This window comes from Lampetra planeri, chromosome 33 (assembly GCF_965212315.1).
Source record: "Lampetra planeri chromosome 33, kcLamPlan1.2.h2, whole genome shotgun sequence".
NCBI lineage: Eukaryota > Metazoa > Chordata > Hyperoartia > Petromyzontiformes > Petromyzontidae > Lampetra > Lampetra planeri.
Genome location: NC_136139.1, coordinates 489,985 through 506,917, shown reverse-complemented (window position 1 = coordinate 506,917; position 16,933 = coordinate 489,985). Strand labels below are relative to the sequence as shown.

Sequence of the window (16,933 nt, the reverse complement as noted above, 5' to 3'; positions counted from 1 at the left end):
CAAGTCGTGAGGGCACGATGTGGAGCAGCTTGTCTCGGGGAGAGGAAGTGGTGGGGGCCCCGTGCTGTGCACCCCACCCCAGAAACTGCACATTCGCGGATGTTCAGATGCCGAGTGGGTGGCGACACCGACCATCAAAAAAACAGTTTTAACAAAGGTGCAAAATGTAATGATACAAAACTAATACAAAAACAAGGAGCAAACTAAAAACAAAATATCCACAAATCCTTAAATTATACACAATACTAGTTAAGCATTTTACCGTGCAAGATATTAACATAAATCTGTAATATAAAGACGAAATGAAAGCCAATCAAACTTTACGTAAAAAATATACTCGCATCAAATCCCGTTTATTGTAGAACACCAACTGAGAAGACATTGCTAAATGTAGAAGAGCTTATTCCAGGTTTGTGAAGTATCATGGATGAAAGAGCATCTCGTGTTGATTCTTGGCATATAATTTGAGATTTGTGTAGGATGTATTTGGTTATGAAGATTTAAATCTGGTACAAACAATGAGATGAGCATGACATTTTCTGAGTAAATACATTAAATATTAACTTAGACAAAGGTCCCTCCATACTGTGGAATGCATCCGGTTTTCAGATAGAGGTCACAACGGAACCAACAAGACTACAAAATTAGACAATAGATTCTTGATTAAGATCACAACCACAAATAACAGTTAATTAAAACTCATAGGATCAGGACATTGGGTTACTTCATGCCTACGAACGACGATGTGTACAACCATTTCCATGGGCGGATGAAGAACCACCAAGTGACGCCCCCCTCACTGCGGAGCGCCGACACCGCCGGCTCCGTGCTGGCTTGGGAGGTGATGCAGCGACAGGTGCACGGCAGTGTACAGCTTGTCGAGAAGTTCTGCGGTTTCTGCCCACTTGTTCTTGCTGGGGCTGGTGTAGATCACCAGGTTCTCCATGCATTGAAGAACTCCTTTTAATAACCTAGAATGTAAAGGAGCAATATCACATGTTAGCAAATTCCGTAATTGAGAGGGTGTCCTGGAAACACTTGATATCCCACATGTAATTTACGATAACCCAGGCCTGCTTTATTGGACCACTTCTAAATCCGTTATTGTCATCTTTCTCAGACTGGCTGCACAATGAGCTTCACAAGTTTTTGAATCCATGTGATCGGCCTTTCAAAAAAAGTGTCCTTGCTGGACGATGAGATGTCCTGGGCCCTCAAGTATTTCCCAGAGCAACCCGTCATTGTGTTCACTCACTGGGCCTCGGTTGCTCCCAGCAGCACCCGGGCCCATAGCAGGTGGGCTCGGGTGCTGCTGGACGCCAGTATTTACATCTCTTCATGGCCTTGCCCCACCTCATCTTGCCTCCCTCATCTGCTTCTAGATCCCCCCTCTCGTCCTTTTATTTCCCAACCTCTGTCTCTCCTCACCGTGCCCAATCCCGTTTTTGGTCATTCTCCCTCCTTGCACCCCTCCACTGGAATAAACTTCCCTTGGGCATAAAGCATCCCCCTCCTTAATCTCCTTCCGTTTCTCTATTAAAGCCTCACCTCTTCCCTCCCCTCGACACTCCACTCCTTCCCGTCCCTACCCTTTTGTGATCCCCAAGTAGCCCGCCACCGCTACCACATTCTTCAGCCCTTGCATATGCCACCGGTCAACTGCATCATTCCATTCTGCGTCACCATTTGGTAAGCTATGTCAAGCGCGTTGAGTGAAGGCGCTCTGTAAATATAAATAAGACTATAGATTCCATGGTCCGTATCTTGCGAGCATTCACGGTACCTGATGTGCTTCTGTGAGGTTCGTGGGTGGCAGGTGGACAGGCGAGGCAGGCGGTGAAGCTGCCACGCCACAGTGGCGGTTACCGCCCACAGGGCACGCGACAGGCTGGGGACACTGGGGGAGTCATCGCGAAGCGTGCGTTAATTCACGCTCACAAGCCAAGTGAACACTTTGAGGGTAGGCCGTCGTAACAAGATATGCCTGGAACTTTGCGAGGTAAGTACGTGGCGACATCCAAGCATTCCAATTGGTGTCAGATGACGTAACAAAGCATGAAGAATCGTCACTGTAGTTCAACAACATACATTTTTGCCAATGCTGTACGATATGGGCAATGTTATGGTTGCTAAATGGATTATTTGTCAGCACGAAATGCGACAACTGCAGAGCTAGATTTAGCCACAGTACAAATGTACAAGTCCATAGCATGGCAGTGCTGGTTTCAGGCAATATTTCTGCAAATATTTTCCACAAATGCAGATATTTTTCCAAACAGGTTTTTGTTTCTAGTAGGTGAGAAAATGACGATTTGCTCCACCTCATGAATTGCCCCCCAGATCAGCAATTTAGGAAGTACTGCACTGTCTTTGCTTGCGGTATGAATCACAGTTACATTGGCACGCATCAAGCCTGGCTGATGCCGACAATTTTATCACAAACCGCAAGGTAACCTCAATCACCCCAAATAATGTATCGGTTTAGAGGGAACGTGAAGGGCTGGGGCCCACAATGAGGTCCCAAGCCAACCATTCACAGTCACAAATTACAACGTTTTGTAACGTCACCCGAGAATGGAGGCACACCCCATGTTGATGTCAGAGCACGTGTCATCCGTCACCTCTTCAGCATGCGCAGGTAGTTGGTTCTCTGCCGGGAGCGCAGCTCTTTCCTGAGCCACTGGTCGTGCCGCGAGGCGGCTCCGTCCACCGTGTGTGCAGAGACCGCGAGGCAGTGGCGCGCCACGCTCCGCAGCAACGCCACCGCTTCCAGCGCCACTCGCGGCTGCTGCCGAGTCGGCGGGACAGGGAAGCTGCACGTCAAAGGCAAAGGGTCCAACCACGGAGCGCAACTGTTCCAGGTTTACACAACCACATATACGAGATAGTCATATGGTGAGTTCTCGTTTAAGGCGGTAGATGCATGCCTGAAAAGTGCCTCGTTAAGCAAAAACTATTTCCCCATAAATAAAGTTTCAATAAAGTTTGGGGAGGTACGCTGTACGCACACACAATAAGATGGCGGGACAAATAACTGAGAGTACGCCGCAGCTCAAGAAAGTTAATCGTCAACCGCTCAGAAACTGTTATAACGGTGTGCGTCCCGTGTTATATAACGGTGTGCGTCCCGTGTTGTGCCAAGTGTTCCCGATTGGAAGAACAGCGTTATAGCTAAATCGCGTCGTGTGAGCACGCGTGAAGCGAGGACTTACGTATGTAACTTTTGGCCCAATAAGTATGGATTGGGATGATGATGATGACATTATAAAACATTGGGGAGCGGTGACGCACCGCTAAGTGCACTGCGCTATGAACGGTTGACCCAAATTCAATTTCCAGCCATGGCTCTCACATGAGCGGTATCCGCAGGCAATCCCCGATTTAAGTACTAACCCAACTTATCTTTCACATCATTATAAAAAAAAAATCGGCGATTTAAATGCATTGCTAATTACACTCATCAGTAATTTACCATTTTTATAATACGTTTTAGTCCTTTGTCAATCAACTGCTGATGAATTCAAAGCATATTCTGATAATATATTACTTTTCATACCAGTACAAAGTGTACAAATAATGTTGGTTTTGAAATAAAAATGCCGAGTATCCGAAATGCCAAACAATCAGCAACTCTTTTATTAAATCTGTGCCAATCCTGTTACCTTCCTCAGTAATGCTTCCTGCCCAAAACAAACACGTTATCGTGTATATATGAAGTATTGGAAAATGACGGCAGGAAACTCCTTGACGGGAACACACTTCTTTTATTAAATCTTGACTTGTAACAATACAACGCGTGGCCTCTCTTCTTCACACCGCACTTCTCTTGACTCAGGATTCTGTGCTGCCGGCTCTCTGTGCCTCGTGTAGACTCCGCGCCTCGGCTACACTCCTCTCTCGCCTCGTGTAGACTCTGCGCCTCTGCTACACTCTCCTCTCTCGCCTCGTGTAGACTTTGCCTCTCTCTCGCTGGCTACACCGTATGCATACTCGGCTCGTGCAGACCGTTCTCTCTCGCTGGCTACACCGTATGCATACTCGGCTCGTGCAGACCGTTCTATCTCGCTGGCTACACACTATACATTACTCAGCTCGTGTAGACCTTTCTATCTCGCTGGCTACACACTATACATTGCTCAGCTCGTGTAGACCGTTCTATCTCGCTGGCTACACACTATACATTACTCAGCTCGTGTAGACCTTTCTCTCTCGCTGGCTACACACTATACCTTACTCTCTCGTGTAGACCTTTCTCTCTCGTGTAGACCTTTCTCTCTCGCTGGCTACACACTATACCTTACTCTCTTCTACTCTCCATTACTCTCCTCTCCGAGCTCTATCTCTACACCTTCGTCTTCATTCTTAGATGGTTCCACTTCTGCCCCTTGCTCCTCTGTGCATCACCTTATATACCCCTTCTTCCCGGGAGACGGAGCGGATGCGGACCTCAACGTCGGCACCGCTCCTCCGTTACCCAATCCCCACGCGCTATCCCCACGATCCGGTTCCGCTCAGCGCGTGTTTCCACTCTCCGACCAATCACACCGCGCTGCTACCCGATCACTCCCTCTGGGCGCGTCACCGGCACACAGCCAATCAGCAGCACTACCCCCACCCGCGCACTGACGCCTGCTCCTCCCCGTCAGCGCGCGTCACCACACACACACCCGTACATACGCGCTGGCACACGACATATACACCCAGCGCGTATCACCACTACATCACCCCCTCCCACATAGCTCGCAGCCGGCCCGGCTGCTAACAACAACCAACCACGACGATAAAACGACAACCAACAAAAAAAAACCCCATAACCCCCCGAGTGTGCCCCGTAACATAACACAACAACAACAACAACAAGAATAACTATGTACAGATTGACAATGAACGCGAAAAGTCAACAATAACACGATACGAGCAAATACGAAACGAACGCGCCCCACGTCCCTGCGACTACACGCAGTGACGAGGCGCTCCAGCTGCCCCGACTCCTCACGAGGCAGGTCATGCAAAGTAGCACGACCTGGCGCGAGTCCGTCTGGCTGGTCCATCGTATGGGGCGGGACACTGACGACCGTCCGGCGGTTCCGGCCGCTCCAGACGGCGCGGAACGGGCCTGAAAGGGCCGGCCCCGCCGCGGAGATCCGGCCGCCGGTGATCGGCAGCTGTCAGTTCCGAGACACCGGGGATTGTAGAGATGACTTGGGCTCTCGGTCGTCGTCCAGCCGAGCTCCCATGGCGCGCTGCCGCGGAGCGCGGCACCCGGACGCCACGTGGCCCCGGAGGCCGCAGTTATAGCACGTGACGAGGGTCGGAGTAGATCTTGGTTGCTCCGACTTTCGGCCCGATCGCAGAGGCGACCGGGCCCCCGGCCTCCAGTCCCCTGGTCGTCCCGTGGCGAACGCCTCCTCTCGTGGGCTGACGACTTGGGGTTCGGCGACCACCAACCCCGGGGCTGCGACGACAGCAGCGTTGCAACCAACGCCTTGCTTCCGTTGTAGGGCCTCGTGCGCTTGAATACTCGTGGCGACTCTCAAAGAAGAAATATCAATGTCGTCAGCTGTGTTGATAGGGACCCCCAGGTCCTGCGCCAACTTGAGCAGCTGCTCCAAAACCATCGCGTCTTGGCCCTCCTCGTCCATCCGAGGGAACGCAGCATCAGCAAGAGCCAGCAACGCCGTGCGATAGGCCAGCGCGGTCTCCGTGGCCGCTTTCCGTCTTGCGTAGAACTGATGGCGGCATGTAGAGGGAGGCCCGTAGACCCTGGCCAACAAACCCAGCGCATCCTTCAGCGTGGAGCGGTCCGACTTCCGTGCAGCCCTGAAGGCCGCGAGCGCATCGTCGTCCAGCATGGCGGGCAATGCCCGCAGCGCCGTAGCATCGGACCACGCTGACATCTCTTGATGCGCCAAAAACCTTCGCTGAAATTGGCCCCAGTCTCCGCCTTCCGCCTTGAAGGCTGACAACGTGGGCAGGCGCTGCTGAAAAATGAAGTCATCCGCCTCGTGGTTCCTCTCCGCCTGTCCGTCGGTGTCTAAGATGGCGGCTCCAGCAGCAGACGTAAGATGGCGGACCCCCTCGCGCGCTGATGAAGTCGATGCGCGCGCTTGGGAACCCACCACCACGTGGCGCTCGCCGTTCCCGCCAAAAGCAGGCCCAGGCGCAATGGCGGGAATCCCCCATTCGTTTTGGCGGGAATCTGCGGGGCGACCTTGTAAAATGTCCCCCACCGTCCCCGCTCCTCCCGACGAGCTGATCTCCGCCAAGATGGACGCGGCGGCGAGCAGCAGCTCCGCCAGTCGGGAGTGCGCCTCACGAAGCCCGGCGTCTGTCCCCGGTCGCTCGGCCGGCGCCGTCGACGGACCCTGCAGCGTGGGCAAGTCCTCTTCCTCACCCCCCGCCACCAGCGGCTCCGAGTCGTCCAGGTCTTCCTCGCGGTCAATCCCGTGGGTCCTACGGGTCTTCCTCGTCTCCATACTTGGAAGCCCGTTTCACTTCTGACGCCAGATGAAGTATTGGAAAATGACGGCAGGAAACTCCTTGACGGGAACACACTTCTTTTATTAAATCTTGACTTGTAACAATACAACGCGTGGCCTCTCTTCTTCACACCGCACTTCTCTTGACTCAGGATTCTGTGCTGCCGGCTCTCTGTGCCTCGTGTAGACTCCGCGCCTCGGCTACACTCCTCTCTCGCCTCGTGTAGACTCTGCGCCTCTGCTACACTCTCCTCTCTCGCCTCGTGTAGACTTTGCCTCTCTCTCGCTGGCTACACCGTATGCATACTCGGCTCGTGCAGACCGTTCTCTCTCGCTGGCTACACCGTATGCATACTCGGCTCGTGCAGACCGTTCTATCTCGCTGGCTACACACTATACATTACTCAGCTCGTGTAGACCTTTCTATCTCGCTGGCTACACACTATACATTGCTCAGCTCGTGTAGACCGTTCTATCTCGCTGGCTACACACTATACATTACTCAGCTCGTGTAGACCTTTCTCTCTCGCTGGCTACACACTATACCTTACTCTCTCGTGTAGACCTTTCTCTCTCGTGTAGACCTTTCTCTCTCGCTGGCTACACACTATACCTTACTCTCTTCTACTCTCCATTACTCTCCTCTCCGGGCTCTATCTCTACACCTTCGTCTTCATTCTTAGATGGTTCCACTTCTGCCCCTTGCTCCTCTGTGCATCACCTTATATACCCCTTCTTCCCGGGAGACGGAGCGGATGCGGACCTCAACGTCGGCACCGCTCCTCCGTTACCCAATCCCCACGCGCTATCCCCACGATCCGGTTCCGCTCAGCGCGTGTTTCCACTCTCCGACCAATCACACCGCGCTGCTACCCGATCACTCCCTCTGGGCGCGTCACCGGCACACAGCCAATCAGCAGCACTACCCCCACCCGCGCACTGACGCCTGCTCCTCCCCGTCAGCGCGCGTCACCACACACACACCCGTACATACGCGCTGGCACACGACATATACACCCAGCGCGTATCACCACTACATATATATAGATGTATATTCCATGTTCTAATACAACTCATAACCACGGCACAAGACCTGAGGAGCTGAGCGTGCTGCTGCTGCACGCTGGCGAGGAGACGGTGGCCTTCCTCTGGCTGGATAAGCCACTGCGCTTGGCCGACGAAGAAGCGTCTTTGAGCGGGGGGACGCTGCTGCTGCTGCTGCTCTGGAGCAGCGGGGCAGTCCTCCGCTCCGTGCTCCTTTGAGCCGCCCTGTCCCTGATGGGTGGCAGCGCCACGTCGCTCATCTTCTGAACTCGTCCGCTCGCCATCGCCGCCGTCACGTAGCCAGGAGCCGCTCGCCTCCCTCGTTACCAAGCAGGGCACAGGCTCCTGAGCTGATGTTAACATATTCATCACACAACCCCGCGTGGAATCTGCTCCCTCAGGGCAATTGCTAAGGGAAAAACAAACCCAAATGACATTGCAAAGCATTATTTAGGCAAGAGAGACAATGAAAAATCTTAAATCATAATTTCGAAAATCAACAAGTTTGTCAATAACACTGCATGTTCTGAAAAAGGGCGTTTGCCCAAAACGTCACCCCCCATGTGTAACTAGCGGGTCACGTATAACGTGCTTCCTACCTCCACTCTGAATCCAAATCTTCCTCACTCGGTCCATGAATGTCTTTCCACATTCTCAACGAAGACACACACTCGGATATCTATAAATAAAGTGCACAAGGTTACCAAGCAAATTAATAAACATGTAAACATATTATTGCACGCGTGAAACTCCGAAGGTTTCTCTCCAACGCGGTGAAGCGTCTCCCACGGAGTCGCGGCGCTGGGAGAAGCAACCGGCGCTGCACCCCGCACCGCGCTGCGTCATCAGCGCCACAGCTACGCTCCTCACCTGCACAGGCAGCTCACCTGTAGTGTGAGTCTCCCAACAGGATGGAACACAGAACGGTATGTGTCCGTAACGCTCAGGAGCGCTTTGACATATCCATTGTCCTGAAACAAGACGAAAGCAACCATTACACACAATATATACACAATTCATACACAATATATACTATACAAACAAAATACACAACATACACAATATACACAAACAATACACACACAGAATACACAAACACAAGAGACAAAGACAATACACACAACACATACACAATATATACATACACAATACACACACATGTTTATTAAATAATGAGACAACACCACCCCCTTCTCTCCTGTCGGTGGATTTCTCCTCGCGTTCACAACAAACGCGTCGAGTGCCAACGGACAATCGCCTTGACGAACCTGCTTCTGTTGCTCCCTGAATGCAACTCCCATCTCTACTCCCTCGGCCGTGCTACTGCGACTCTCTACCCTCACGCCCCCAGCCTTGACCAGGCCTTCCCCAACCCCTCCTTCACGTCTCCTGCCTGTTCTCCCGTCACCATAACTACACCACCAGTTTTAATAACCCCACCCTTTATCTCCACCACGACCATCTCATGTACAACTGTATAATTGTAAAGTGCCTCGGAATATGGCGCTATTTAAAAACTAAATATGTATATAAGATAAGACAATGTTTGCAGGTGCCAGGGGGACGCACCTGCGGCGTGCCGTGGCCTCGTGTACAGCCCAGCAGCAGCAGCAGAGCGACCGACAGGACGTGAGCAGCCACAGGCCCGGGGACCGCGGGCACGGGAACCTCCCCATGGCTGAGGTGGTCACGGAGCCGGGGGCCTTCCTGGTAACTCAGCAGATCCAAGAGAATGTCCTGCACACACACAGTTTGGAATTTAAACAAATGATTGGGTGTTACTGTGTTGGCAGTGGTGCACATTTGGATATTAGCTCCGTTTAAAATCCCGCAGAGGAGCATTGTGTTTTCGCTATAGCGTGCATACAGGAGTATTCCATCTGCAACATGACCCTCACGGCATCTCACATGCAGCAGTTGTGAGCCGGCCTGCCTCAGGTAGCTTCAAGGATGAGTACTTTATGTGCATCGTGCGTGAATTGTGGGACTCGTTCTAGCTTTTAAAGAAACACAAATCAAGTATAATAATACAGAAAATGAACAGCACATTATTTGAGAGCACACATTCATACAAGTTTACCATGAGTGGATTGCCTAGCTCTTCTGGTAAAAGGTTGTTGCCCCCGTTAAACGTATCCTCCAGTATCTAAACACACAATCATACAACAAGCATTATTACAAGCATCACGACTCACGTAATATCAAATTCATTCTCCACACATGGAACGGGGATTAAAGTGCATCGTAATGACGCATTGCAAATCGTTTCCTTAAAATATCCGACCCAAAAAGAAAGTGATTTGTTCAGATTTATCAAAAACCGTGTTGCACTCACCTCGTCAAACGTTGTGTACAAGACCGTGCTCTGGAAGAGAGAGAGTACATCTCTTCCACTGTAGTCATCTTATACATCACAATGACCCCAAGTGTCTCCCCCTTAACGCATCTCCCACACAGGCCTTCAACCTTGCATCGCGCGTGACGTGACGTTGCTGCGGCAGCGCTCACCCCTCGCCGTCTCAAAGTTGTGGCATCAAACCCGAATCGGGAGTGGACCCGTCCCATTATCTCTCCAGGGCCTATAACATGGGTACCACTTTGTGAGTCGTCAACAATAGTCATTTAATACTTAGCTGACACCATTGGAGTGTGTAGATTTCTAGCAAGTAATTAGTAATACAGTGGAAATGCTCTGTACTTCATGCAAAGATGGCCAAAGGAGTAATTTCTATACGGTCATTGAAGTGTCTCAAACCACCACAGGTGAGCTCGCCTGTGAGCACGCGTACCACACGCTGGGCAAGCTCTGAGCATCAGGCCAATTGATGCACCGAACCCTTTAAACACACAACCTTCCTTCACCCGGCACGTGTTAAGCCTTCTGTCAACCCACTGCTGATGACGGCCTCCCTACACTGTGCAGGTCATGGGGGTTATGTGACAATACCTTACCACGCTGGTCAGTGCTGGGTTGGTGAATGCAGGGAGACTACAAGTGCAGTACAACAATGGTCTTTTCTACACAACCCCCTGGTGCCCACCAATTAGCCGGACAACGTATAACAGCCTGCTGTGTAGGGTGGTCGCCCATCCAAGCACCATACAGGCTCAAGCCCCGGTTAAATTCTGACATCTGACGAGATCGGGCGCATCCCCGGTGACTTGGACATAGGCTCCTCCACCCTCCCGGTTGAAGTGAAATGTTGAGCGCCATGTGATTGGAGGCCATGTTGAGTTCATCGACAGCAGCGCGTGGGTTTAAACAAGCCTCACCTCTGCTGTGAGAAGCCTCTCGGGGCAGGAATTCACACGCGCGAATGTTGCCCTCAGCCCCATCTCTAGCTGAGGCAGCAGCAGCACCACGCAGTCAAAAAACCTGGCACGCGAGCATCGAGTAGAACAACATTCTTAGCATCATTCAATTAAACGGCACTTCAAGTCAGAAGTGACAGTAAAACGCCTTCCTCCACTCCGAAAGAAGTGATGTGTCGCTACACATCAGAAGGATTTAAGGTAAAATTATTGTTTGTTACAAAGAGCATTTACTATTTTACGGGCCAAAGTGGAGTACCTGTGATGCCTGTAGGCCTGAACAGCTGCCCTCCACTGAGGTTCCATCGGCTCGGGTACGAATGTGGAGCTGCCGATGAGCTTCTCCATCACACACAACTCCTCCTCGCCAATGTCTGAAATGGACACAGCAGAAACAATGAAAATGAGTGTTAGTTAGGACTGTAGGCTGCTCGTATTTAAAGCTGCTTCATATTATATTGTATGTAGTTCTCAAACACAGACTAATGTAGAGCTTGACACCATATGCTGATTTTAATGCTGCGTTGGGTAGCCTGTGTGGACGTAATTCCCCAGGAGCCAACACTGTGAATAATCTTTCGATGGCCACAGGATTCGTTATTTGTGGCAGTGGCTTTGATTGCTTCGACACCAACGGAACTGCAATCCCAATGTGGACCAAGGCTTGTGAAGCCGGCTGTGCAGGAAATCTCGCAGGATTCTTCGTGTTGCGTGCAGGGGCTGTGCGTTCTTGTTTGCCGATGTAAAACAGCAATCAGGGTTGTAGTCTCTCCGCCACCTGTCGGATCGAAAAGCAGCTGACTGCGTCGGTTGGAGGAGAAGGTATCTTTGGTAGACGAAGACCCTAACCCGAACATGGATGCAAGTGTCAATAAAGCTGTTTGATTTTACGTCCAGAAGATTCTGAAGGAGCATCACCTGGGAAAACAAGCATCTCGCTCAGTTCTGGCAGCGTGAAGGAAGGCCGGTGATTCAGCGTCAAGGCCCTCTGCCGGCTAAGAAACTCCCCCAGGCAAAATCCCAGACTCGCTGCAATCAAGAGGAGAGCCGACCCGTACCTACAGCGTAACGCAAAACGCACGACGCATACGCATTGCCAAAACAACAGGGCGACTCAATCACTCTAACACCATACACACAGTGTTCCAGAGAGGCATGTCAGTTGTAGATAACAGAAAGTCAATTCTAAAATGACTAAAATTATGTAAGGCCCACCCACGCCATGCAACGGAGGGTGCTTGAGCATACATTACCATGGCCGTGTAATGCACTTTATTGAATGATGGTTATTTTGGTGTGTGGTAATGCAGTCTAGCGTAGTAAATGATGGTTATATTGCAAGTGCCTCACGTTCATGACAACACCGCATGGCCGTGCATTCTCACTCACATAGGGCCCACTTCTCCTGGGGCAGCAAATCCATGCCACAGGACATTCCGGATGTTCAGGCTTTGTGGAGAGCCCAGCAGCACTCGCAAAACGTCCATCTAACAGCAGATGCAGTGCAGCACTACATCAGCACGTTTAAAAGTAGAACATTAATTCATGACTTGTGCATGATGCAATTATTACAAAATGGTCTATTGGTTATGCAAAGCATTACTCACTTTGTTCTTGCCAAAGATGGAAGCCAGTTCGCTTGAGGCCAGCAAGTCACGAAGCAAGAAAGGGCACTCTTTGCCGACCAACAGGTAGGCCTGTGCATTGCATTGTGGATATTAGTATCGTTCTTCAAAACACAAATGCACAAGACTCAGAAGAGTACTCGGAACGTGCAATGAGACCGAATTGCAAGGCTCCATGAGGCAAAGGAGGAAACTGAGAACTCACATCTCCCAGTGCTCTCTCCAAGAAAGCAGTCACCTTCAACAGACATAAATTAGTTCCCGTGGGCTCCACACCATCCAGGAGTTGAAAGCAATTCACAAATTCCTATAAAGAAACAACGAGCAGTTAAATGCCTTGCATTTCATATTTTAGTTTTAATTTGCAAAAAAATTCAATTTAAGCTCATAAAAAAGTTAAAATTGAGGGGAAATGTTTCATCCTTTAACAAAGATAGAGTGATATTACAGTATGTCTTGCAAGAAATCTGGACACAACATAATGCACATTCTAACATAACAGGAAAGTGTAAGAAGAAACTGATGGTACATAAATATGATGTAATCTGGATAAACACAAGTTAAGCAATGAATATGGAAAAATATGGAAAAATAAACAATTAATATCACCACAATGTATATTCTGTATCATTTACGAAAAATATAAAATAAATAAAATGTCCCTCAATTGTGATTCCAAGATTCAATTGTCACTCAATAAACACGTGAGCTGTGAGGAAAAGCGTGAAGCTAGTGAAAAATGCATATCAACAAAGGAATGTTTTTTTGTCACATATTAAGCCAAGTCTGTAACTAACAATATATGGTATAGAGGTGAACACACGGGCTGGGGGAATGTGAACTAAAAACAAAGGCTGCACAGCCTCAAAACATATATGTATATATATGAAATATCAAACATTTATTAACGGCATTCTTTGTTTCCTTCGGTAAAGTCACCTGGAATAGAAAATAATTAAATAATAATAATAATAAAAATGAAAAAAAACCTCACGACGTTTCGATCACAAAACAAGTGGTCGTCATCTCCATCTTGTGTTGAGATCGAAACGTCTTGAGTTTTTGGGTTTTATTATTTATTTTATTACTTTCTATCTATGTGACTTTACCGAAAGAACCAAAGAATATGAATTCCTGCCTGTCACGAAAGTTTTAAGTCAAAATTAATTAACAGTATTTGGAACGTCTATTAAACCAAGTTACCTCGTGCAGAGTTCACATCAGCAGCAGCTAACCTGTGGGCAGTTGGTCCATCGGAGCCATTCGTGGTAGACGCTGGCACACTGGTCCCGCGTGAGAGCCGTCAGGTAGCGGTGCACTGCACGCCACACAGGGCCCAGACCCCTGACGCTTGCCACAAAGTCCACATCTTCACCTGGAATAGTGAACGTGCAAAAATAAACATTACACACTGGTTACTCAAAATGATGTTTCATGTGATCTCATAGACAAGCTAGATGTGATTGATACCGATTTGGCGGCCTCAGATTTACTTGATTGCACTGATAACACATTCCTGCGGAGGGAGCTGGTAGGAACGTTGGGTTGCTCGGTCAATGGCCAGGGTCAACGGCGGCGTGGTGTATTCCGCAAATATGGCCGACTGTGAGGGCGGGCACAAGCCGGCGTGAGTAGGTTAAACGTTGAGTTTTATAAGGGCACCACGGGGTGACCAGCCCCTCCCCACCCAGCCCCACCCCTCCCACCCAGCCCCACCCCTCCCACCCAGCCCCTCCCCTCCCACCCAGCCCCTCCCCTCCCACCCAGCCCCTCCCCTCCCCCACCCAGCCCCAGCTTCCCCACCCAGCCCCTCCCCACCCTCTCCTCCCCACCCATCCCGACCCCTCCCACCGCCCACCCAGCCCCTCCCCACCCTCCCCACCCAGCCCCTCCCCACCCCCCCACCCAGCCCCTCCCCACCCAGCCCCACCCTCCCTCCCCACCCAGCCCCACCCTCCCCACCCAGCCCTTCCCCTCCCCACCCAGCCCCTCCCTCCCCGCCCAGCCCCTCCCTGCACGACGGACACAATAATCCCCTGTGGGCTGGTGTAACCAGGAGGTTCCTACCAGTATAGTTTGTAACAGCTACACATCCTCCATCGGGGTTGAGAAAGCACTGCGCTACGATGTCCTTACAGGGCAGCAGCGCTCACGAGTGTCGTTGCTCCCTGTTCTACTAATGGCAGTACCAGACATGTATTGTATTGTCTGCTGCTCGGTAGGTAATTCCACACAGAGATTAAAGATTCATTTGTCCTCATTTCTACGAAGGAGACTTTGCAAGAGTGCAAAATATTTGTGAGAATTGTTTTCAACGTTCTGTCAAAACAATGGAATATCTTGCCAGTGCACTGCATATTTAAACCTTAGAATTTATCAAACGTAGTTACTGCATTGAAGCTCATTTGCATTCATTATTTTTTCCCAGTATCACTTTTAAAACGATAGAACAAATTACGTAAACAAGTGTATCACATTACACTTCTGTATTCAGCGCCTGTATATTTGTGTGAGCATTCATTTCACATTAGTAGCTGCAGTTTGACAACTGCAGCTACTAAAATACAAAGTGCAAGACACAATGACACAATAACCTGGGATGCCCATGAAATTCTACTTTTAAAGTGCAGTGCTTGGATATATGAGTATTAAATTTCGATTTAAAGCTTTCGTGACTGCAGGGATTCATATTCTTGATTATTTCGGTAAAGTCACGTAGAAGGGAAATAATAAAATAATAAAATTAAAACATTATACAAATTCTCACGACGTTTCGACTGCAACACAATCAATCATCATCAGGTGTGAAAACTACAGAAAGTTTTTTCTCTTGTTTTATTTTTATTCTTGTATTATTTCCCTTCTACGTGACTTTACCGAACGAACCAAGAAGATCTGCGTATTATCTCAATTTGGTAAAAGGCTTGCGAGCGGATGTTGTACCGGCTGGATCGTATTTGACACGAGAGTGAAGAGCATCCCAGTCGACCAGTCCACGCGAGGTGATGACATCTTCAGTGGTGAACCTCCGCACGTCCTCAAATCCCAGCTCACACACCATGCGTCGCACAGACGGAGACAGAAAGCTCCGATGTTTAGTCTCAGCCATGTCCAGGGTGCATCGTCTGATACACAGCAGATACAACAAAGAAAATCGATCGTTAATATTCGAAAATAATTCAACACGTGCATTCGCTAAAACAGAAAAAAACACTCATGGTATCCCGAGTAAAGTGTACAAGTATTTCACGACTGCAGGTGAAGTTAGTTTTGTGAACATGTCACAGGTCTGGGGGATACTAGTGGAGGATGCATGACCCAGCCAGCAAGGAATGCCGCGTCTAACTACACCGTGCATTCTGATGTCGAGACATGAGATCGAAGCGATTCGATCTCGCTAGGATCTAGAGCTACTCGTCAGCACTTGTTATAACTTCAACATACTGTACAAGCTGTTCGTCGCGTAAATGCTCGATTCATCTTCTTTATATTACAATTAAAAATTGAAAAATTTACCCAATTTAATATCCAATTGGAATTCGTGCTGAATAGTGCATCAGACTGTAGCTCACTGTGACTGTAGCTGTGTAGGACCGTAGCACAGTGCAGAGTGCGCGTGTAGTTGAGTGAGAGTGTAGTTGAGTGAGAGTGTAGTTGAGTGAGAGTGTAGTTGAGTGAGAGTGTAGTTGAGTGAGAGTGTAGTTGAGTGAGAGTGTAGTTGAGTGAGAGTGTAGTTGAGTGAGAGTGTAGTTGAGTGAGAGTGTAGTTGAGTGAGAGTGTAGTTGAGTGAGAGTGTAGTTGAGTGAGAGTGTAGTTGAGTGAGAGTGTAGTTGAGTGAGAGTGTAGTTGAGTGAGAGTGTAGTTGAGTGAGAGTGTAGTTGAGTGAGAGTGTAGTTGAGTGAGAGTGTAGTTGAGTGAGAGTGTAGTTGAGTGAGAGTGTAGTTGAGTGAGAGTGTAGTTGAGTGAGAGTGTAGTTGAGTGAGAGTGTAGTTGAGTGCCGTGGCACAGTAGGGGAGCGGGAGTGTTGCGCTACGAACCTGGCGATCCGAGTTCGATTCCCGCTCACGGCCAACACCGGAGACGATTGTCTGAACCGCTCTTCGGCCTCCCCTTGGTCGACTCAGCCTCAAATGAGTACCTGGCGCGCTGTGTAAACATCGCCACTAGGAAGACAAAGACGGCCGGGCGTGGTGCTGGCCACCCACCCCCTCGTGTGCCACAGTGTCGGCCTTCACAGGCGGTGCTGCTCGCTAACAGCCCTTGCCCCAGCAGTCTGCGAAGGCTACACGGGGAACTTCGTCTCTGTTGTGCGACTCGGTACAGTCGCGGGGTCTCTCCGCGGGGCGAGGGACCGCGGCAAACCGCACCCCGCTCGGAGACCGGTTCGGGGACACACAGCAAGAGGGACCGCGGCAAACCGCACCCCGCTCGGAGACCGATTAGGGCACACACAGAAGGAAAAACCGGTAACCG

At 49.9% G+C, this 16,933-nt stretch overlaps 1 protein-coding gene across 2 annotated transcripts; it reads right to left on the bottom strand.

Annotated features, from left to right (window-relative positions):
• Positions 1–332: 332 nt before the first annotated feature.
• Positions 333–16,933, bottom strand: ERMARD (ER membrane associated RNA degradation). 2 transcript variants are annotated; one of them, XM_078609907.1, is made up of 18 exons: positions 16,498–16,932; positions 15,404–15,585; positions 13,696–13,835; positions 12,666–12,767; positions 12,443–12,532; positions 12,225–12,322; positions 11,754–11,893; positions 11,095–11,209; positions 10,797–10,899; positions 9,859–9,888; positions 9,604–9,669; positions 9,093–9,260; positions 8,411–8,494; positions 8,123–8,202; positions 7,573–7,932; positions 2,622–2,813; positions 1,784–1,897; positions 333–971 (listed from the first exon to the last, which is right to left on the bottom strand). In XM_078609907.1, exons 2-18 carry the CDS (start codon positions 15,567–15,569, stop codon positions 797–799), a joined length of 2,223 nt encoding a protein of 740 aa, XP_078466033.1. In that variant the 5' UTR covers positions 15,570–15,585; positions 16,498–16,932; the 3' UTR covers positions 333–796. The 2 variants fall into 2 exon arrangements, with proteins under 2 accessions (XP_078466033.1, XP_078466034.1); XM_078609908.1 differs by lacking the exon at positions 9,859–9,888 and having other exon boundaries at positions 16,498–16,933.